This window comes from Castanea sativa, chromosome 11 (genome assembly GCF_040712315.1).
Source record: "Castanea sativa cultivar Marrone di Chiusa Pesio chromosome 11, ASM4071231v1".
NCBI classification, from domain to species: Eukaryota; Viridiplantae; Streptophyta; class Magnoliopsida; order Fagales; family Fagaceae; genus Castanea; species Castanea sativa.
This window is the reverse complement of record NC_134023.1, coordinates 45,574,178-45,599,398: the sequence shown is the minus strand read 5'-3', so window position 1 is coordinate 45,599,398 and position 25,221 is coordinate 45,574,178. Positions and strand designations below refer to the sequence as shown.

The 25,221-nt window shown below is 33.9% G+C and overlaps 2 protein-coding genes across 2 annotated transcripts; both read left to right on the top strand.

Moving 5' to 3' along the window:
• Window positions 1-853: 853 nt before the first annotated feature.
• On the top strand, window positions 854-1,698 carry LOC142616577 (putative mitochondrial protein AtMg00240). Its single transcript, XM_075789401.1, has 2 exons — window positions 854-1,155; window positions 1,515-1,698. The coding sequence occupies exons 1-2, from the start codon at window positions 854-856 to the stop codon at window positions 1,696-1,698; spliced, it is 486 nt and encodes a 161-aa protein (XP_075645516.1).
• A 6,924-nt stretch (window positions 1,699-8,622) lies between these two features.
• LOC142616576 (agamous-like MADS-box protein AGL11) lies at window positions 8,623-24,513 on the top strand. Its single transcript, XM_075789400.1, has 8 exons — window positions 8,623-8,996; window positions 20,771-20,852; window positions 21,529-21,590; window positions 22,495-22,594; window positions 22,842-22,883; window positions 22,976-23,017; window positions 23,876-23,944; window positions 24,505-24,513. The coding sequence occupies exons 1-8, from the start codon at window positions 8,788-8,790 to the stop codon at window positions 24,511-24,513; spliced, it is 615 nt and encodes a 204-aa protein (XP_075645515.1). The 5' UTR covers window positions 8,623-8,787.
• The last annotated feature ends 708 nt before the right edge of the window (window positions 24,514-25,221 follow it).

Here is a 25,221-nt window from a genome sequence, read left to right as displayed (position 1 = left end):
AAAATAAATTGAAAATAAATAAATAATAAAATATTTCAAAAATTATATAAAATATTATCACTGATAATATAAAAATTTGGTCATAAATAACTTTATAGTGACAACAAAGTCCCTCGCAATTTATAGAATAGCGACGTCCTTTAACCCCTTGCAAAAACGTTTTAAGTGACAGCTTAATGTCGTCACTATTATTCCTAACTAAATGCGAGGGGTTAAAATCCCTCGTAAATAACTTTTAGCGACGACGTTATTTGTCTCGTCGTTAATTTGAAATTCGGAAATAACTAATTGCGAGGGTATAAAGGTCTTCACAAATAGTTATTAACGACGATTGCTTTTCCTCGCTAAAAATAAGTTACGAGAGGTTAAAAGTCCTCCCAAATAAATTTTAGTGATGCTATTATTTGTCGCTAAAAAGTATGTTATCAATTTGGAATTTGCAACTAACTAATTGCGAGGGTATAAAGGTCCTCACAAATAGTTGTTAACGACGACTGTTTTCCTTTTCTAAAAATAAGTCGTTGACTTTTCTCGTCGTTTGGTAATATAGTTGTGAGGGCAGATTTGTTCAGTAACAACGGTGGATTGCCCTCGTAAATTATTTATTTGCGAAGGTATGGTCTCAAAATCTCTTTTAGCAACAAGAGCAAATACGACGGCCTTCGAGGGCCATATGCCCTCGCTAATAACCTTTTGTGACGATATTTGAATTTTTGCGAGGGTATTCTATCCCCACTAGTAGACTCTTTTTTTGTAGTGAATAGCAAAGGGCATTTCTTTGTGTCAAAGGAAATATGCACTAGAGATATTAGAAGATACTAGTTTACTTGAATGCAAACCTGCAAAGGTTCCTATGGAGCAAACTTTGAAGCTCAACAAGTATGAAGGTGAGTTACTTGATTATCTAAGTCATTTTAGGAGGCTTGTAGGTAGGCTGCTTTACTTGACTATTACTGGATCAGACATCACCTTTGCAATACACAAGTTGAGCCAATTCATGGCTAAGCCAAGGAAACCTCACCTTGCAGCTGCTTTGAAAGTTCTACATTACTTGAATAGTGAACCAAGAAAGGGTGTTTTCTTTTCTGTAGATTCACAGCTTCATGTTAAAGGCTTTACTAATTCAGATTGGGCATCTTGTCCTAATACAAGGAGGTCAGTTACAAGTTATTGCATCTTCATTGGGGATTCATTGGTTTCTTGGAAGTCAAAGAAGCAATCAATTGTCTCAAGGTCTTTAGCTAAGGCGAATATAGAGTCATGGCTGTGTCAACATGTGAAATTGTGTGGATTTTCTATTTGTTAAACGATTTAAAGGTTGATCATGATAAAGAAGCCATATTGTTTTGGGTCCAACCCAGTGTTTCATGAGACCAAGCACATTGAGATTGATTGCCATGTTGTGAGGGAGAATGTTCTAGTCAAAGTTATCAAATTGATTCATGTAAGAACTTAGTGTCAGCTTGTAGATTGGTTAACCAAAGCTTTTACCTATAAACAATTTTCTGAGCTAGTGTGCAAGATGGGCTGATAAATATTTACTCTCCCTCAGTCCATCTTGAGGGGGAGTATCAAAGCCGAAAGGAAAAGGCAATTGCAATGAAGCAACTTGAAGATTCAACTAAGGCAGCTAAAGAATCAATTGCAGAGCAAGTAGAGTTGAAGTCATCCAAGCAATTTGAACAAGAACAATCTTGAGGGACTCAAGCTTTGAGTTGCCAAGTGAAGAAAATGAAGTTACTACATAAACGGCAGTATAACATTTGTTCTGTAAATAAAACTTGTACTTAAACGACCTTTAGTTTAGCTTTCAGAGTTAGTTAGCTTTTATTTCACACGTGTAGAAGTTATTTATTATTGTGCTAGCTAGGATTAGTTGTTAAGCCAGTTACAAAGTATGTATTTTGGAAAATTATTAGATACTCCTGGAGTACCATAAATGCATACTCTTCCTCTCACATAAATGGTGGGTCCCACTACGAATTTAATTAATGAGACCTACCATTCATGTGAGAGGAAGGAGTACACATTTATAGTACTCCGAGAGTATACAGTAATTTCCCATGTATTTTAGCTTTGTATATATAGTTTTCATCATCAATCAATGAAATCAAGAAATTAGTTTTTACCAAATAGATATTTCTCACAGAACTTTCCTATAGAGAACAAAAAGAAATTAGTTTGACTGATGATGCGGGATTCCATACCGTATGCATCTTAGAGTCCATGACTTGTTTAGACTAATAAGATACCCATGATAATCCACATCAAAATGATTAATATAATAAATTTTAAATCCATTACATGTACAATGATAGATTATTGGCAAAAAAGAAAAATTTTGCTAGATTTGTTTTTTCTTTTTTCGTTAAAAGATGATACGTTGTAATGACTAATGTTAATGATACAATAAAAAATTATTCTAAAAAAAAGTGTATATTTTTTAACATTTTTCATATATATATATATATATATATATATATATATATATATATATATATATATATATATATATATATTACAAACTTTTTTACAAACTTGTGATATGGCTAGTGTTTAATAGTAAGTAACAAAATAATGTCAGTTGTTAGTAAAAAAAAAAAACATTCATGAATGCAAATTTCAAAATCACCATTGATGTAGTGTGACTAATTGAGGAGACCATTACCAGAAAGGAAGGAAGAAAGGCAGTAATGTCGAGTAGTAAATAATTGTTAGGCACACAGTTGTTGTCCTGCTGACCACGCAATGATTAAAAGATCATTGCAAGGCACTTATTACCAACATAAAGACCCAATGAGAAAAATTATTCGAGGGAACTATTTTTTTCACCATGTCAGTGAGTTCAAGAACTGCGCGTTGTCTTCCCAAACCACAGCAGTTCCAACTTATACAATTCATGTTGCTCGGCGGGGCTGATCAACATCTACCATCGTTGGAGAAGGGGTATGGTATTCATCTCTGCTTCCCGCTTGCCGCTTCAAAGGGCACGAGTCTACATTCTGGTTTGGCTCTCTTCTGTCTTCAGCATCTAGGGGTCCGTTTGGATAAAACTTATTGCTGAAAACTGAAAACATTATAGCAAAATAATTTTTAAATGTATGAATAGTGTTGTGAGACCCATTTTTAATAAAAAAATTGATTGAAAATTGAAGTTTGTGGGTCCTGTGAACAGTGCACGAAACCCACTTATGCACTGAAAAGGGGCTGAAAAGTCCACTATTACGGCTATTGAAACGAGATTGTGCCAAATATAAACGCAATAATTTGTATCCAAACGGATACTAAGGTCCGTTTGGATAGAGCTTATTACTGAAAACTGAAAACACTGTAGCAAAATAATTTTTAAATGTGTAAATAGTACTGTGGGACCCATTTTTAATAAAAAATGCTGAAGAGTGAAGTTTGTGGATCCCATGAACAATGCACGGGACCCACTTATACACAGAAAAGAGCTAAAAAGTCTACTTTTACTGCTACTATTTATGCACAGTATATAAACAGTAGCCTTTGTCTCTTAAAAGCTGCGCAGGAAAAAAAAAAAAAAAAAAAAAAACTGAAACGCTACGTTCAGACGCTGGATCCAAACCCACTCTAGATCTTTCTTTTCTTTTTTCCACGGGAAATCCGAGTCCAGGTTGATTTGGGATGCTTCGTTTCTATTGGGCTTTTAGATTCAAAAGTGAGTTTAATGTCCATAAGTGGCCCATTAACTGAAACAAAAGACTGGGCCAATAACAATGAATGTTCAGCCCGTTCATCAGCCAAGTCTAACGCTTCCCGCTTTGAAAATTTTCCATTACTGAACGCAACTAAATTCCTTATGGTGTCAGGAACTTGCTCTTCAGGGAAAGAATGAATTGGACCGTTACTGGGAGCATTTATTCCAGCCATTTCCTGAATCTCCGAAACAGATTAATTGGGAATAATGCTTTCTTTTTTCGAAACAAGTTGAACCGGAACGTGAGAAGCCGCCGTCGATTGCTGGGGGATATCAAAGGAATTCTTCACCAGAGTTGAGTCAGTTTGGTTAACCTGTGACTGGGTAGAGGGCTTTGCCGACTTAAAATTTTTTTACCTGAAGCCTGGAACAGTGATGGTCGTATTCCTAGCTGACATATCGTTTTGGCCCTCAACCACTCACCGTAGTGTTGATCTCCCTTTTTTTAAAAACCTTTGCTGCGCAACCATCGTTCATAGGCACGATCATCATAAGAAACTGTTCCACACCAGTCGCAAAAATTTGTAGGCCCTTGTATTTTAAAGCCGCCAAGCCAATAACTTTACCTTTGGACCAAATTTTGCGAAATCTACTAAGGGGTTGAGAGATGTCAATCTTCACATGGACTCTCAGATAATTTCCCTTACCACCTTCCTCTTCTGAATCGGTCATTTCGGATGCGAACATTTGTATTCTTCGGATGCCTAAAAGACAGATAAAAGAGCAGTGGATAACACATAATAATAGTTTTATAGAATACATGAAAGAAAAATAATAGTTTTATTTAATAATAACCTACTAAAACTCTGATATGAAAGAAAATTGTATATCAGTCCATCAAGTTTAAATCATTTTGATCAAATAAAAAATCACTTTTAATTATTTTAATAAATTCTTATGCAAACGTATTATTCTTAAATCACAAGTAAATTTATCAGAAAAAAAAAATAGTAATATTTAATAAATTGAGAGAGAGAAAGAGGTAATAGGATAAGTTGAAAAATTATAGCATGAGGTCTTAGGTTCTACTCTCCACATCTCTCTATTCTCTATTTTTAAAAATTCTAGTAAACACTTTGACCCGATTGAACCAGCTCACGGTTTAAACGGTTTTTCGGGTTGAACCTTGATTCAAGAGGTTCTCTCAAAATGTTTAAATGACCAGTTCTTACATTTAAAAAATCGGTTTGGTGACTGGTTCACGGTTAACTCGGTCAGACTGGTTGATTCGGTCTGAGTTTGAGAACTTTTTTTTTTTTTATTTTAAATTTGATAAATACACACACATATATATAGGGGAAATGTGATGAGATAAGGGAATACACTCATACGCTAACACCAAAACTGCATGCGACAGTTAGTGTTACGGAACAAGTGATAAATCCCTTCTCAATATCACACCTTACCGATGTGGGATGACTCAACAACCTTGATAATAAGAACATGCAATCAAATGGTTATAAATTTTCATAATTTACATCCAATAAAAAGATATAGGTGAATTTTAAAGAATTTCTCTCCAAATTAAACATTTTTTTCATTGGTTTAAGAAGTATTTTTATTAAAAAAAAATTATGAGAAAAGAAAAAAGTAATTAATTTTTTTATAACTTTTTATATCTTTCATAAAAGTAATATTAACACTTTCATAAAATGATCTATTAACAAATGTCTTAAGGGTATCCATTAACTGAGCCCTTGTTTGTTCACACATGAGATCAAGGTATGTAATTAATTTACGTATTCTCAAATGCAATTACTATTTAAAGATCTTTTGGCATAAGAGTAATGTTACTACAATTATAAACTATTTTACAATATTTATACAAATTGTTGACATGACAAATTGTTATTGTTTCTTATTTAGGCCCACCACAACATACTTTTTTACTTATCAATAACCACTTATTACATCAATAATTTGTAAAATAGTTTTTATCTTTATCATTTTCCTTGGCTTAATTCACAAGATGACTAGTAACTGGTTTGATAGCACATTCACCTTGTTAGATTTCTACGAACAGATGCTATATAAATACATTCATAGCAACTCATTTTGACGTGGGTGGGTAGATAGAAACTCATCCAGACGTGCCTTACTCACCTGAGCTGGCTGATGAAGATTGCAGCTCGGCTGAGAGACTCGGGTTTGGTTCCTTTGGTTCCAGATTGACCACACTATAAAAGCAAAGAGTTCAGGGTGTTGATGCTCCTCCAAAATCAATGACAGCAATTCTTTGAAATCTAGAAATTGAGTGATCATGCGAAAAGCCCATAATTGCATATCAGACCATACAATATCAAGCTCAGGGCACAACCAAAGAGCGTGGAGAATCTATTCTGGTGTGTCACGACATCTTTCACGGGTAGGATCAGAAATTACTGTTCATCAAACCAAATTCACTTTCGTAGGCAGCAATTTCGGCATGCTCTCCAAATAAAATTCTTCCCCTTGTTGAGTACGTGTAAAGACCAAATCCCCTTCCATATATAGCTGTTTATCCTGGATCTCAGATTCTTCATGTTGCTCTAAATCTACCTCTTCCCTCAGAAAACGATAGCAGACTTGTAGGTATATTTCCCATCATTTGCGAGAGGCCAAAACACTACATCCTCTTACTCAACCCGTGCAAGAGGGATTTTTTTTAATTAACTCAGCTTCTTGTGGTGCAAAAATACCATCAATCAGAGCATAGTTCCATTGCCTTGTCTCTGCCTCTATCAGGATATCAATTGTAGCATCCTCCATTGAAGGAATCGTAGGTGATAACACTAACAAATTAATGTTATCACCTACGGTTGAGCTATTCATTTTTCACGTAACAATATAATGTGCCTAAGAACGTCCATGCAAGGAAAATAGATAAATACTAAATACAAAGCAAGCACACCGTTTGACCTCAAGCTCAATTAGCTGGTGCAGTCTATAATACATTCGAGATACTCTTTTCTTTTTTCTTTTTTCCCCTAAACCATAGCATTTGAGCTCTATTAGTGACACATACTTGATTATTTAAAAAATAAAAAGTGACACACATGCTTAATATGATAGTGCATGCCAAGATTTTATCACCACAAAAGGGTTGGTATCAAGGAGTAATGCTAAAGACAACAAATTTTATAATAATTAATAATTTTTATTGTGATCAAAATATTACTTTCTACTGAGTCTATCATTAGTGATACTAATTTTTATTTTGTATCAATCACACTGATTGGCATCAAAATGAGTAATGTGTTTCTTTTTTTTTCTTTCAAAGTTTGGGTTTCTATATTTTTGATTGACATATATCCTAGTGCACATAGACGGGACTGCACGTCCTAATCTAACAAAGCGGACACGTCTTGTTTATCCTTCACACAATGTCAATCAGTCCCTCTCAATCTCAGACACATACACCATTTGTAATTTAGATTTATGAGATATATTCTTGAAGGGCATATTAGTCACTCAATAAAACAGAAATATTGAATAAGCTTTTGCCCTATTTGGTGCGAATTTGCACCAGCAAAAGCATCTACACTTAGCAAGAAACTACTACGTCTTGTATGGTATATAGGAAATCACTATTCCCCACATCATTCTCTCTCTCTCACTATAGGTAGACAAAGACAGAAAGAGCTATTAAAGGAGAAGAGAAGTAGCAGAGAACTCTATGTGCAAAGTTTCTTTGGGATTAGAAAATTTTTCATAAAGCTGAACTAGCCAGAGTGAGTTCCAAAGCCAGGTCTGTGCTTGCCTCATATCTCTTCTAGTTCTAGAATATAATATTCAAAGTAGGTGTAGTTTTGAGTTCATCCCTTAGATCAATTTTCAGACAAAAGGATTTTCTTTTCCTTATTCAGTTTTACCTTCCCACTTATTACCATTTTCTTATCAAAACCCTTTTCTAAATTTGCTTGATGATACTGATTATGTTCATTTTATAGTATTTCTTTTGGCTTCTATAACTCACGGTTTTATGTAATTGGTTCATGATGGTGTTTTATTTTTCAGTAGTGCTGTTTCTTAAGCTTATTTACTAGCTTATCCATGGCTTTGTTTGGAAATGTTTTTTTTTCCCCTCTAAATGATTTAACAAAAAATTTGCTTGATATTACTGATTTTTTTTTCTTTATATATATTTGGCTTCTAGAACTCACTGGTTTATGCATAAGTTTATGATTGTGCTTTATCTTTCAGTGCTGTTTCTTAAGCTTATTTTCTAGCTTCTCCACGGCTTTGTATGGAACTGTTTTTCTTTTTCTTTTTCTTTTTTTAACACTCAAATGATTAATGAAAAATATTAGGCCATTACCTCAAGTCTCATGCCAAGTTTTAGTCCTAATAATTTTCAGATATTCACAACAACAAAAAAAATCTCAATTTTCTTGAGCTGATCTGATTTGATTTTGACATTTTTCTAGTCTCTGAGCTTCTCATGAAGATCATGCATTTGGTTAGTGTAACCATAAAACCCTCAAAACACACACACAATACTTGCACACAAAGACACAAACACTAACAAAGAAAGAGAGAGGTGACAAGAATAGATCATGCACCCTTAAAGTACTAAACAAAAATCTTAGGCATTTTACTGTAAGATCTAGATTTGTTCTAGGTGAAGTACATGTTTCAACAGTAGTAGTTTATAGCTCTTAATTTATGCTTCTCCTTAATATTGAAGTAATTAATTTATGTCATGCTTCTTAATATTTGACATTCAACACATTAAACTAACACCTTTTGGTTTTAGTAACCTCATTTCTTAAGGAAAAAATATTTTTAGAGTTGTACTTTATTGCACTATGTATATGTACTCAATTACTCCTAAAGTACTGTTGTTCCTTACAATTTCATATTCAATTCTGCAAACCCATTGCGGCAAGCATCAATTATCTTTTAAAATTCTCAAATTTTGAGGTTTGTGGGGTCCCAAAAAATTATGACGTTGAATTATTTTTATTAAATGCACATATCAAAGAAAAGATTAATTTGTGTAATATTCTCATATTGAACATATACAACCACTGATTTTGCTAAAGTAAATAGCATATAAGTATATAACTACACGATGACACTTTCTAATGTGTTTAGGCTTCTTAAGTTGTGCGATGGGGAGAGGAAAGATTGAGATCAAGCGGATTGAGAACGCTACAAACCGTCAAGTCACCTTCTGCAAGAGGAGAAATGGTCTCTTAAAGAAAGCTTATGAACTGTCTGTCCTATGTGAAGCTGAAGTGGCTCTTATCGTCTTCTCCAGTCGTGGGCGGCTTTATGAGTATGCAAACAACAGGTAAATTAACCTCACATATCTTCATTTTCATTGTTTGTTATGTTTCTCTGCTCATTGGATAAAAGTAGTTAAATCAAACATATATATTTGTCTTTTGGGATTTTCTAATTCATCTATACATGTACTTATTTATTTTTCCTATGACATTGATACCGTGGATATTCTTTATATGTATTTTATATGTGGAAATTATGGTCTTCTTTTATGTCATGACTTGTGTAATGAGCTAAAAGAAGAGAGTGAGGGCAGAATATGTTCAAAGTAGGTAAATGAAAGTGAAGATGCAAACATGGACCTAAAAGTCTATTTTGAAATTTAATGAGCTTTCAGAAATTTTTTGAAGCCATTTTTTTAAATATATATATTATAGAAACAGAGTAGTAAAGAAAACAGAGTAGTTTTGAATTCCCACGCACTTCCAGTGTGTGCTGGGCCTTTCATATATATATATATTGAATTTGTACACAATACAAGGCAACAAATCAGCCATTATAATATTTACATTAAATGTAAATATCCTATTGAGGGATTATAATATCTATATTAAATGTAAATATCCTAATGGGGCATTTCCTTATTGTTACATATTTGACTTTGGCTCTTTGGTATGATTGCTTGATTCAAGGAGCTTAATTCACGTATGCTTGATGCATGGCTCCGGATTATAATATCTATATTAAATGTAAATATCCTAATGAGGCATTTCCTTATTGTTACGTATTTGACTTTGGCTCTTTGGTGTGATTGCTTGATTCAAGGAACGTATGCTTGATGCATGGCTCTGTCTCTGTGATTCTGAAATATCTTCAATACTCCCCCGCAAGCTCAACGGGAGGGGCTGGACGTTGAGCTTGGAGCGAAGAAAGGAGAACCGGATGGAAGGCAGGGGCTTTGTGAGAGCATCTGCAAGTTGGTCTTTACTAGATAAGAAGCGAACATCAAGATCAGGACGAGCAACTTTTTCATGGACAAAATGATAATCAATTTCCACATGTTTGGTGCGCGCATGAAACATGGGATTAGCGGAGAGGTAAGTGGCACCAATGTTGTCGCACCAGAGAATGGGCGAGTTGGGAAGGAAAAGACCAAGTTCCCGGAGTAGAGATTGAAGCCAAATCAATTCTGCAGTAGTATTGGCCAAGGCTTTGTACTCCGCCTCAGTGCTAGAACGAGCCACAGTGGGTTGTTTCCTTGAATTCCAGGAGATGAGATTAGGCCCTAAAAAGATAAAAAATCCGCTAGTAGAGCGTCTATCATTGGGGCAACCAGCCCAATCAGCATCAGAGTAGGCGCTAAGTTGAGGAGAGGGGTTGCACCAAAGAAGAAGACCATAACCCAAGGAATGTTTAAGGTAGTGCAAGATGCGTTTGACAGCAGTCCAATGAAGATCTGTTGGCTTATGTATGAATTGACAAACTTTATTAACAACAAAGGAGATGTCAGGTCTTGTGAGAGATAGATATTGGAGAGCCCCAATGGTGCTGCAGTATTGAGTGACATCAGAGACTGGACTACCTTCAAATAATGAGAGTTGATGGGCTATACACATAGGCGAACTGATTGGGTTGGCATGGAGCATGTTGGTCCTTTTGAGTAGAGAAAGAATATACCTCTTTTGACATAAAAATAGCCCATCTTGTGAACGGTGGGCCTCAATGCCCAAAAAATAGTGTAAGTCACCCAAATTTTTGACAGCAAAGTCGGAGCCAAGAGCTAATATGAGAGAGTCAACGGCTTGAGAGGAGGACCCAGTGATGATGATGTCATCGACATAAATGAGAACATATAAATGAAACTTTTCCTAGTGAGAAATGAACAACGATGTGTTTGAGAGAGAGCCATGAAAACCCAACTCAAGCAATTTCGAACTAAGCCGAGAAAACCAAGCGCGAGGGGCTTGCTTCAGCCCATATAGTGCTTTGTGTAGCTTGCAAACATGATGAGGATATTGAGGATAAACAAAGCCCGGTGCTTGTTTCATGTAGACTTCTTTATCTAAAAACCCATGTAGGAATGCATTTTGGATATCAATTTGTTTAATGGACCATTTGCAATACACGGCAAGAGCAAGAATGGTGCGAATTGTGATGGGCTTAACCATAGGGCTAAAGGTATCAGCAAAGTCGATGCCAGGCAGTTGATTGAAGCCTTTAGCAACAAGGCGGGCTTTGTGGCAATCAATAGAGCCATCAGGCTTGTGTTTGAGTTTAAAAACTCATTTACAGCCCACAATATTCATGGAAGGATGGGCAGGAACTAGGGACCAAGTGCCATTACGTAAAAGAGCATCAAATTCGACATTCATGGCTGTACGCCAAGGGGCATGTTTAACAGCTTCAGAAAAACAAGTTGGTTCATCATTCTTGCTTGAACACACAGCAGTTAGAGCTTTAGAAAGAGGGTATTTGACAGTACCATCAGAGAACACTTTTGGTTTAGTGATATTGTGTTGTAGCCGAGTGACCATAGGGTGTGTGCGCATAGGAGGAGGAGGAGGAGGAGATGCATAGGAAGATGGTGCCATGCCAATGGTGCTAGTGGTTTGTTTAGCCTCGGGAAACGGAGGAGAGGAGGAAGGAGCAGATGGTGAGGTAGAGGAGTGAGTATGTGGAGAAGGAGAGTGAGGCACATGAGAAGGCACTAATGGAGGTGGTGGGACACAAGGGAGAGAACCACGGGAAGGATGATGAGACACCTTGGGTGAAGAAGATGGACGAGATAGCGAGGGAGAGATAGATGTGGGCACATGTGTACGAAAGGCATCCTGTCCAACAACGGGAGAAAAAATATTAGATGCAAAGGGAAAAAGATTCTCATCAAATATAACATGCCTAGATATGTAGAGATGGCCAGAAGGAACATGGAGGCATTTGTAGCCTCGATGAGAAGAACTATAGCCTAAAAAGACACACAATTTTGAGCAAAAGTCCATTTTGTGGGTATTATAAGGCCGAAGATATGGCCAACAAGCACATCCAAATGTTCTTAAAAAAGAGTAATCAGGTTGAACCTGAAACAATTTTTCAAATGGAGAAACATTGTTCAAGACTGGAGAAGGTAAACGATTTACTAGAAAACATGCAGTAGTAAATGCTTCATCCTAATAACACTGAGGTAGTGAAGCTTTGGCCAATAAAGATAAACCAGTCTCAACCAAATGGCGATGCTTTCGTTCAACGGTACCATTTTATTCATGGGTATGAGGACATGATAAGCGACGAGGAATACCAAGAGAGGAGAAATACTTATGGAGGGAGCGATATTCACCACCCCAATCAGTTTGAATGACTTTTATTTTTCTGTCAGATAAATGCTCAACATGCAACTGAAAAACTTTAAATACATTCATAACATCAGATTTAAGCTTAATAGGAAACAGCCAACTAAATTTAGAAAAATGATCCACAAAGCTAACATAATATCGATGTCTATTAATTGAGAAAATGGGAGAAGGTCCCCAAACATCAGAGAATATTAAATCTAAAGGAGCATTGGAATGAAATGTAGAATCATGAAAGGGAAGTTGCTGGCTTTTAGCTTGTTGACAAGCACCACAAACAGCATGAGTTTTATTCTTGACAACTGGTAATGAGAAACGGGAGATAATGTGTTGAACAGTGCGATGAGCAGGATGTCCAAAGCGACAGTGCCACACATCAGGAGGAACACGTACTCCAAGAAAGGCTTGAGGGGATCGGCGAGATGGAAGTGAGGAAGGGAATGGGTAGAGTCCATGTTCACATCAACTGCGAAGAAGAAGTCTCCCCGTGGTTTTGTCCTTGACACAAAAATAGTTAGCATGAAATTCAATGAAAACATCAAGGTCACAAGTAAATTGACTAACAGAAACTAAACTTTTTTGAATGTCAGGAACATGGAGAACATGTTTTAAAGGGAAAGAGGTGGAGGAAGTAAGCAATTTTGAAGAACCAATATGTTTGATATCCAAACCTGTTCCATCCCCAACGCGAATTTGGTCTTGTCCTTGATATTCTTCGACATGTAAATTGAGATTATGCAGATCAGGTGTCAGATGATTGGTGGACCCCAAATCTGGATACCAATTAGGATCAAATTGAGATGGAGGACTAACAACAAAGGCATCCATATTAGGAGATACACCTTGAAAGGAATGATCAAAGCGATGGTAACAAGTGAGAGCAATATGTCCAGGTTTCCTATACACCTGACAGATCGAACGTGAGTTGCCATTAGCTAGATTATGTCCACGGCCCTGACCACAATTATGGTTATGTCCATGATAAGATGGCCTTTGATGAGAGGACTGAGAGTGTGGTGGAAATCGAGTACTGTGTCCACAAGAATTAGAGGAGCGAGTGGCAGCATTTGCTGAGGGGAATGGGATATCTGGGGCAGCATGGTTTCGCTCAATGCGTTGTTCATGGCTGAGAAGATGACTGAAAAGATCTTCCAATGAGATGGGGTCGACTTGGGTGGTAATTGATGTGACCAAGGAGTCATAGGTGGAATCTAGGCCACCCAAGATGTAAGAAACCACCTCAGAGTCCTGTAGAGGTTGGCCAATGGCAGCTAAGGTATCAGCAAGTGTTTTGGCCCTTTGGTAATAGTCGGAAATGGAGAGGTTGCCTCTCTGCAAGGTGGAGAGTTGATATCGAATTCTAAGAATACGAGCCTGAGATTGAGATGAAAAGAGACGATCTAAAGTGGTCCATACTTCATGGGAAGTGGCAAGGCCCGCCACATGAGCCATAACTTTTTCTGAAAGGGACGAGAGCAGAGTAGACAAGATCATTTGGTCTTGTTGAAGCCATAAATCAAAGGCTGGATTGGGTAGCATCTGCTGTTCAGATGAATCAGTGGAGGTAGTATGATAAAAGTGAGGTGGTGGAGGGATAGAGCCATCCACATAGCCGAAAAAATTATGTCCTCTGAGAAAGGGAGTGAGTTGGGCTTTCCAAAGTAGAAAGTTGTCGTCAGAAAGTCTGATGGTGATACGATGATTAAGAACAGTTACAGGAGTAGTAGGCTCTAATTGTGAGGGCTGGGTAGGAACTGTCGACACACTCGAAGAAGCCATTGATAAAAGTAGAGGGAAGGTTGGCTAGTGAGGAATATTTGAAAAAAAGAAGAAGATGGCGTTAAAGCCTTTATGGCTCTGATACCATATAGAAACAGAGTAGTAAAGAAAACAGAGTAGTTTTGAATTCCCACGCACTGCCCGTGTGTGCTGGGCCTTTCATATATATATATTGAATTTGTACACAATACAAGGCAACAAATCAGCCATTATAATATTTACATTAAATGTAAATATCCTATTGAGGGATTATAATATCTATATTAAATGTAAATATCCTAATGGGGCATTTCCTTATTGTTACATATTTGACTTTGGCTCTTTGGTATGATTGCTTGATTCAAGGAGCTTAATTCACGTATGCTTGATGCATGGCTCCGGATTATAATATCTATATTAAATGTAAATATCCTAATGAGGCATTTCCTTATTGTTACGTATTTGACTTTGGCTCTTTGGTGTGATTGCTTGATTCAAGGAACGTATGCTTGATGCATGGCTCTGTCTCTGTGATTCTGAAATATCTTCAATATATATATATATATATATATATATATATATATATATATAGGTATTTTATTTTGGGGGTTGAGGGGGGGGGGGGGTGAGGATAGGATACAAATGATTTCTGCAAGTATCATTCATGCTGCTTCCTAGAAAAAAGGAATTTAAAAAAAAATTGCAGTTATCTCTTAAAAAAATATAGTAGCCTAATCATATGGCATTCTTTGAATTGAAGTACTTGTTAAGAAATGTCTGCACTAATGTGTGCATATCAATATGGACAAAGGGAGTTTCAAATAACTGGCTAGTCTCATGAGATGATCAAGAAACAAGTATCTTTAATTTGAAAAAACAGGCTCAAAAGTATTTCTTAATAATCCAGTTGTTGACTATTGCCAAGGTTATAAGAGCCTTTACATTTATAAGCAGTGCAGTTGAATCTGATATCAAATAATAGTGACAAAAAAGTGGTTAAGATAATATTTTTGGGATCAAAGCTACAGATTTCAACTATCATAAACCCCAGATCCCAATACTTTTCTTTGATTCTAACACTGTATAAGGAGGTATGGGATTTGCAAGATCTGTATTCTTTGGTCATCTTCTACCCATGGTTTTAAAAACCGGTACAGTCAAAGAACCGGAATGGAGAGTGGTTCTTGGTTTTATAGTCGGACCGGAGTCAGACCGATGGTCAAACCCATGATGTCATAAATAATTAATTAATAATTATAAAATATAAATAAATAAATTTATAACTAATATTTTAAATAAAAAAATTAAATTAAATAATAGTAAAACATTAAACCTTAACTTTAATTTATAAGAAATGATATGTTCACAACATTTTTACAACAAATCCTAAGTCTCAAGTTGTTACTAGTTGTTATTGTTAGGGTAAAAAAGTAATCTTAGTGTTAAGTTCAAATTTGAACCAATAACAACTAACCACTTATAATTTGTTGTGAAAATATTATGAACATAGCATCTCTCTTAATTTTTATATTAGATAGCAAAACATAAGCCCACTACAAAAATTATTTTAGTTATTCTTTCATTTTTCAAATAACAAAAAGTCACCTGGGTAACAATATCATTTCCCAATATTTCTTTTCCACCACATATCTACCTTTACACATTGACAGTACCACACTCCATTTCTTTTCCACCACAAATCTACCTTTACACGTTGATACTCCACCTACCACATATTTTGAAATCTTACATCCACAACTTGGTTTTTTTTTTTTTTTTTCTCCATCTTTTCCAACTTCACTATCCTCTCCTGGTTAGGCACTCCAGTTCATTGTGGCTTGCTGAAATTTGTCCAAAACTAGAGCATGTTTTGCCTCCGCAAGGTCACTGTATAGAGAGGTCAAAAAAATGTAAGGGAGGTTAGAAACGGCGGAGCAAATGTCGTCAAGCTCATCCCTTGAGCTGCAGCACACCTCCATTGGGATGCACGAACACCGTCTCGCCATGCCCAACAAATCCACTAATGTTGAGTGAAATGGGAAGTTGGGCTTCCTCAATTGTGTCAACTCATAAATAGTAAATCTGATATTTTTGTTGTCAATGTGGGTGTTTTAGGCTTCACAGCTTTAGACTTAACAGCATCTTCAAGGTCAAAATCTCTCTTCTTCTTAAATCTGAAACAAAATCTCTTATCTTTTTATGTTTTTTTTGTTAGAAACACAGTGGCTGAAGTCTTTATGAACAAAACAGCTTAAAACCGGTTTAATCGTACCGGTTTTCGGTTTTACGGTTAAACTGGCGGTTTTTTTTGGTATTTCTATTTTTTTCTTAATTCTTGGTTTTTAATAATAACTGGATTGGATTAAGGTCCAATTTCTGGTTGAACCGATCAATCTGGTCCGGTTTTTAAAACTATGTTTTGACCAATTCTAGCTTTGAGAATTACACTCCCCCCATCTTTTGTTCCCTTTCTTTAGGGAAAAGAATGCAAAACATATGTTCTTCTTTTGTTTTTTGCTTCATCCATGAAAGGTTTAAGACTTGCAAAGAGTCTTTGGTCCTTTTGCTTTCAATTAGTACTTTTTGGTAAAAAAGAATGAAGCTGCAGAAAAAGAATTGAAGACAGAGTCAAAATATTATGTTCATGTATTGCACAAGGATAATCCTTTCTGATCTACCAAAATGTCATAAAGGAAACAGACTTGAGCGCCTCACATCTCTAAATATAGCTAACGTGTACTACCTTCAGCACCCAATAGCTTCTTCGATTCGTTGTTTCAAGTTAACCTTCGACTAAAACTCTTTTCTTTTTCTTTGTTATAAATTTTCAAATCAACAAAAGAATTCCTTACTTCCTTTGAAAGAGAGAATGGCTTGACCTGGAAAAAAAAAGTTAATGGAGACTTAAAACACTACATGAAAATCAAAGACACGCTCACACACACATACCATCTTATATGTAGGTAGTGGAGACACTCAATAATGCAACTAAGGAACAAAGGTTTGATAGAATGTACTACGTGGATGGATAAATTCAAGATATTAGAAAAAGATAGAGAACTCCTTGAGCAATTCTAAGAGGGTAACTTTTTTTCACAATTTACTTAGAAAATTGAGAAACCATTTTTTGAGAACCATTTAATCTAAAATAGCTGATTTGGTTAGCATGCACAATAGCAAACTTCATAATTTTTTATTCTCACATTGTTCTCATTGAAATAATATTATTTCTTTCGTAAGGGTCAAATCAGTTAGATCACATCACAAGGCTACATGCACAACGTTAATAATCATAATCATGAAAGTTTTTGTGCAAGAACATATTCCACTACCATGGACAATGAGAACATTTAGTATTTGTACTATTTTCATGGGGGGACAAATATTAAGTGGCAACACAACACTTGCCCTAAAAAGAATGTTACTGGAGCTCGGAGCAAAATGTGTAAAACTGGAAATCTAGTTCATCAAAAGTCCACTTCACTTTGTGGAATAAAATGGTTTTTGTCTATGCTTTTCTTCCTTTATTGGACCAATTATGTTACGATACAATTTTTTCTACTAATTTTTTTTCAAAAATGGTTAATCCAGTAAATTACATAGATCCACAATTTACTACACTATTTTTCACCGTTCACAACCTATTACTTCAATAAGTTATAAACTTTCTTAATAGTTTTGTTTTTCTATATAAAAAAGTAATGAAAGAATATATGTGTGAAAAAAAATATCTATATATAGATTATAGACTCTCTTAGTAATTTTTTGTTGGTTAAATGACATGACTGCAATTAAGCTTAATCCTTATTTCCCTCATTGCCTTAAACAACTAATTATTTGAGTAGGACTAAGTTTAAACTATGACATAAGTCGCTTGACAGAATGCTTGTCATCCCTCATCCCCCTCTAGGCCACTCATTGATTCTTCAAAAGTTCTTCCTGAATTCAATTAGTCAAATAAGGTCTAAAAAAACAAAGAAAATAAATGGTCGGTTAGTCTATAACTTGTGGCTTTCCTCTAAATAAAAAAAACCCTTTTAACATTAAATATTTTGAAAAAACAAATTCTACGTTTTTGGTGTTTTATGCATCTAAAATCAACAAAAGCAAAAAAAATAATTAGCAGAGAATTAAGGGCTAATCATGAATAAAAGGCCTTCAAGGAAAATACTTTCTATTTCTATTCTAAGTTAGATGACTATTCTTATCTGTTTGTTTTTTTCTCTTCAAATTTTTTTTGTGGGAATGGCGATAGATTTAAAGTACATATATATTATTATTATTTCTTTCTTGATTGTGCCAAGTGGTTAGTAAGAATTAAAAGATTAACAACTTACCAATTTGTTTTCCCACCCCCCCCCCCCCCGGGAAAAAAGAAAAAGAAAAAAAGAACTTCTATATAGAGTTATTGTACTTGTACTTGTTGTTCTTGTTTTTACTACAACTAGTACTAGAGTACAAACACTTAAAGTTATAAATTTGTATAAACTTGGTTTTGCAATAAAAATGAAGAAGGGACTATTTGATTTTGCAGTTTAAAAAGAAGTTATTGAGAATTTAGTATAAAATCAATAATAAATTGTTTTGGGGATTTAATAGAATTTTGAATTCCATTTAATAAATTCTTAATTTAAAATGTATCGAGACAAAATTATTTTATATCTTTACTTTTATTTATAGTTTTCTTGGTTAAAATTCTATTTATATCTTAACATTATTAAATTTTAAATGAATACTTATATCATTTTAGTATATTTTTCCTTCATAAATTCTAAGAATGTTTGTTCATACAACTCCCAAAACTGAAAGGCTAGTTTCATCCTTATAAATAAGTTAGTATGGTCATGCCTAGATAGGATAGCACAATTGATTCTCTCAATCTTTGCATTAGATTATAAATATTAAAAAAAAATACAACTCTTTCTTCACTCTTTTCTCTCTCTCTCTCTCTCTCTCTCTCTCTCTAAATGTATAATATGTCATGAATCTGAATTTTTTTTATTTGATAAGAAAAATAATAATATATGATAAACTGTAATTAATAGATCATAAAATGGAATATTATAGTACAAGTTCTTACTTTTTTTATTTTTTTAATTGAGAAACTAGTACAAGTTTTACATTTATTGAAACATTTTATCTTTGAGAGGCCTTTTGTACCAATTAAGAGGGTACCGTAGTACAAGTTCTTGGTGCCTAGCCTTAGTGTTTTTACTAGAACATATACACTACATTTACGTATGTAAAAAAGGTTTATCCTGCAGTAGCTACATTTCCTTTCCTCTTCCATAGTTAATGTACAAATTTCAATTCCCATAGTTTTTCTTTCAACTCTTTTCTTTAAAGGTTTAAATTCCCATTTTTTTGCTTGTTTTGATTAATTAAAAGCAATCTAAAAATATACTTTCCTTTTTAAGAGCTGTTCGTCCTTCTATAGGACTGAAACTTTCAATAGTGGCTTTCTGGTCCATTCTGCTTCTATAATTAATTAATTATAACAAGTGATAGATGAAGCAAAAGAGTAAATACTTCTTCACAATAGGGTCTTTTCTATTTAGTGTAGAAATGAGAAGTAGGAAAGGTGATGCACGTCCCTCTTTCTATACTTTGTGCGTGGCGTGGGGATGCAAATTCATAGGACATTGGTTTTTCTATGTGACTGAGACACTGAGTTGACTTGAAAAGGTTCCACTTATAGAGTCATTACTGATTCTTTAGATTTTAAGGACATTGTTCTTCATCTTCTTGACAACAAATCACAAGGATCCTACTATAAGCTTTATTACAAACACACCTAACTTCACAATCTATTGATTAGTGTGATTGTGAGCAATTGATGGAAAGTGACGAGTCCATATAATTAGTAGTAAGTAGAAAGTGTCAACCACTCACAACTATACAAGTTAACAAATTGTGAAATTAAGTATGTGGTTAAACATGTCGCTAAAATTATTACCCTATTATATAATGAGTGTAGTCAACTACATAAATTGGATTCCTCATCTAGTTTGTTTTTACTTAGATTGGTTGAGCAAACTCAAATTTCTATTGTCTTGAAAGTGATGCTAGAAGCACAATATTTTTGTAACATTTTTTATGTTGTTGAGATATCAAGTTATTATTGGTATTCACATTTACCAAAACTAATCAAGTAATACTACTCAATTTCTATCATTAACGAGTTGTTACTTCAACGATTGTCAAAAAACTTGTGGCTATAAACTTATAGCTTCTCTAAATTATTTGTTTCTAGTCTTGATAAAGTATCATCCATGGTGTGACTCTAACATTTGTTAGAAAGTAAAATGGAAATAAGATTGACTAGCATGATCAAAAGTACAATATTCCTCTCATATGGCTGGTTCTAAACTCATGTAGGTTGGTAAAATGAACAAAGGATTTATTTCAATTACATGAATTGTGAAAACTTTATCAGCATATTTTGAAAACTAAAGCTAAAACTTTAAGTCTTATGTGTTTTATCTTAAATATTTAATTACTTTCCCTTACATAATTTCATCTAGTGAACAATGTCTTTATTTAATTTTCTTTTTAAGTATTAAGCATGATCATCTTGGAAGCATAAGCATTTAATGACATCAACTTCACTGAGAACATAATTTTGTAAGAATTTCTAATCTATGTATGTGTTTTATTCATTTATATGTTTGCATGTGTATAATTTAGATGTGTGTTTGAATTAACATTAGAAACTTGATTTTTTTTTGCCAAACAGCACAAAATCAACCATAGAAAGGTATAAGAAGGCATGCAATGATGGCTCAAAAATAGGCTCTAGTGCACAAACAAATGCTCAAGTAAGCTATTTCTCCATATATTTTTTTTTTACTTTTTTGCCTCTTTCTTCTGGGAAGCAATTTCTATGTATTCATTATAATGAGTTATGGAATATTATAAACGAAAATGGCAATACCCCAAATATATTGGATTAAGGGTCTGTTTGGATTGAACTTATTTTGCTGAAACTGAAAACTGAAAACTGAAAACACTGTAGCAAAATAATTTTTAAATGTGTGAATAGTACTGTGGGACCCATTTTTAATGAAAAAGTTGCTGAAAAGTGAAATTTGTGGAACCCGTGAACAATGCATTTGTGCACTATTCATCACTGAAAAGTCAATCTATGCGGCTGGGTTAAAAAAAAAAACAAAACAAAAACGCGGACGTGGACGCCAGACTTGGATCCAAACGCCCTCTAAATGAGCATATATTGCGCAAGTATGTGTAGAGTCACAAATCATATGTAGATTCAGTTGATTTGTACTATATAAATGATTGTGAGATTCTTCTTGTAATTTGACTATTTTTTTTTAGGGCTTAGTGCACTTTCCATATTAACAATTTGTTTTGTTAGTTTTTGCATTTTTATTTATTTTTTAATTCTTCTTGTTTAACATATGTACTATAGAATTTATGAACCTGACAAGGCTAACATATGCTTCCAATATAATTTATGTTTTTGAATGAATGCAGTACTATCAACAAGAATCTGTAAAACTGAGGCAACTCATCCAAAATATGCAGAACTCTAACAGGTGAAAGAGATGAAGATCTAGTGGTCATATCATTCCTTTATCAATACATGCGCATCTATAAAACCTCTTAGGCAATTAGGCATGAGTTATACTAAGGATATATACAAAATATGTCCAAACATATATAAATGGAGTTATATAAGAATTTTTTTACCTCAATTTTATTTTTACCAAAAGAACTCGAATGTGTTAGATCAAGGGAATTCTTTTCGATAAGTATACTTAGCTTCATGTGTCACTAATATGTTGGCTTTGTAAATTGATGGTTGGTTTATTAACATAGATAATTGTGGTTATTGGAGGTATTTTGGAGGCTCTTAAAGAGTTAAAAAATATAGTTATTTGGATTTGGTTTTCTTGGTGTTAAAAAAATTATTTTCCTTAGTATGAAAGGAAATAGTTTTCCTTATAAAACAGTTATATAGTATTCATTATTCATCAAGAAATATAATTGAAGATTTTAAATATGCATTATTGTAAAAAGTTTGGCTGCTTTGGTCTAAAGTAGTCCTTTTGTGTAAGGTGTGATGTGGTAATGTTTTTAGGGTTGAAAATACCGATCCATATAAGGGATTTTTTTAATGTATTCAGACTTAAGAATTGTAAATTTGTATGTATGAGATTTGTGGTTAGTTTTTTACTCTCTTTTTTGTGAGGATTGTTTGTGAAAGCCTTTTGAGTGTAGTTCGTAAGGTTTGGTGGGTGTGATTATAAAACATATCATTGATATTGGATTTTGGTTGGTATTTCCAGTAAACATAAATTTGGAGTTGATAGAACCATGAAAAATATTATTATCCTACGTGGATAATTTTATTACTTGTTCATATGATTGCATTTCCATTAGCCTTAAATCAATGGATCATAATAAAGAGCTTATTATAATTTTCTTCTTTACTTGTAGGCACTTACTGGGTGAGGGATTAAGTTCTCTTAATATCAAAGAGATGAAACAATTGGAGAGCAGGATTGAACGAGGACTCACTAGAATCAGGTCAAAGAAGGTAAAAAAAAAACACTAAATTAACGGTGACATGGAAAGAAAAAGTAAAGAAAATGTTAAAATGCATTCCAAGACACAATAGGAAGACCAATCTCAGCCACATTTTGACATATCACTGATTTCTTAACTTTTACAATTGAAAAATGCTTAATTTCTACTACCCAATATCTTAAAACCCTCTTGTCTATCTCATTTAATTTTCCTCTCTTGTAATGTAGTCTAATTCTCTTTCTTGTTCACTACCACAGCATGAAATGTTGCTAGCTGAAATTGAATATTCTCAGAAAAGGGTAAGTCCTATATTACTTTATTTTTATTCATTTCTATTTTACTACTTGTCAAACTTTCTAATAGGGTAATTGATATCCAAAATTTTCTCTAGGTGATGGAGCTCAAAAATGAAAGTGTTTATCTTCAAGCAAAGGTATAGTTGCTAAACATCTTAGACTAAATTATAGAACACCAATTATTGCACACTCATTAGTGTACACTATTTATACACATCATCCATTTCACGTCTTATACATGGGTATGTTTAAAAAATGTGGATATCGTATTTGAAATTATAGATATAATGTGTATGGGGAATACATTAACAAGTGTGTAAAAATATTTCTCCTATATTATATATGTACTCGACCATGAGGCTTGTTAAATACCTTTCTGATTCGAGGATTGGTACAAATTAACGAGCTTAAAATAACTTATCAAAAAAACTAGTTATTTGTATTTATAGATTCCAAATGATTTTAGTACAATGCTTGCTCATATAAGACAAACATATTCATCCTTTCAATAGGATTGTCCCGATTGCTTATTTTCACACCAAATTGACTTTCAAATTCCATGAAGTCATAAGGGAGAGGATGGAGGAAAAAAAAAAAACAAATAGTAAAACACAGGCAAGAGGTTATTGACTTCTTCTAGAAAGTGGTTTACTTACTAAAACACAATAATGTGGGATTTTGATATTTGATTATTTGAATTGAATTTACATATGAGTGAAACATAGCAATTCAGTTTCATATCATTGACATTTTTAGTATCTTATATATTTCCATTTCTAAAGTTGAAATTGATAATCCATGAGCTAAGGTACATGTTTGAATCATTCTAAAATAGACCTAAAACCAAAAACTAGCACCCAATAAAAAAGATAATTAAAAAAAAAGAGTAAAATTTAATAGCATCATACATCAAATTTTTGGCTAATAATATAATTTAAATCACATTTATGTTTGCATAAACAATTCTTACTTCTAAAGTTTTTTCTACTTTTCAGATAGCAGAGGTTGAAAGGCTTCAGCAAGTAAACTTGAATATGTCTGGATCAGAGCTTAGTGCAATTCAGGCATTATACTCCAATTGTAGTTGAGGGTAAAACTTCCTACTCATAACCTGAACAAAAGATACTCCGTTTGGGGTAATTTATCTACTTTCTTTTATTTCATCTTTTTTAACATTTATTTGTAAACTAAATAGTACTACTTATGTTTACTTATAAAATCCAATAAAAGAACTTGCAATCAACCAAACTTTAATACATCAGTAATTTTAAATACTATGCTCTCTAAATGCAACTACAAGATTGAAAGTTAAGCCTATAAGAGTTAACATAAGTAAAAATACACCATATGATCCTTATGTACTTTGACACAAATTTTTTGTCCCAAGCTATATGAATATTGGCATTCAATATCTAGCTTGGTATTCTTTGACTTGCATTTTTTAGAATTATTATTCTTTCTCTTAGGTTTAATACCATTTACTTATTAATTCTGGAAACCTAAGATACTATTCTTATCAAGCTTAGCAATGAAAATTGTCTTTATGTTTAACTTGATGATCAATAACACTAGAAAAGAGAAAGATACATGTTCTAAATTTAAATTATTCATTGTGTTTTTGCAGGTAAACTGATCAACGCCAACTATGCAAATGGGATCTAATTATATAATGCCTAAATAAAGATCTCATTATCTACTATCTTATTAAGTTATTTGGAACTGAATCATTGTGGCTTGTTGTTATGTAGTGTCTAACATTTCTTTCTATAAGGTCATCTGCACTCATCTTTGCTTAAAAGTATAAGATATGGTTATATTTTTATTAAGGAGTATAATATCAATGACTAGACTAATGTCAAGTGATAGGTCAAAAATATTGACCCCCTTGTGATGAATTAATTGATTAATTCGCCAAATTTATTAATTAATCAAATTAACATGCAATATACGTGGCAGCACAAACAAATCACCAACTAAAATAAAATGCAGCGGAAAATAAAGTTGACAAGGTGATTTGTTTTCGAATGGGGAAAACCTCCAAGGCAAAAATCTCACCAGGTGATTTTAAGGTCACTATTCCCGAGAATTCACTATTATCACAACGAGCGATTATAAGTAAAGGAATCCCAGTACTATATACTGACCTACAGTTGAACCCTTACCCAATACCCAATTGAACTTATTCTGTAGTGACAATCTCTCATTTTAATGCACAGCTCTCAGTACGTGACTAATCAATAGATGTGCGGATCCCAGTACGCAACTTAATCACTAACTTGAGAAGGATGTTGGCTGCAAAGTTCTTCAGTTCATCACACGATGAAGATCACGAAACTCCTTG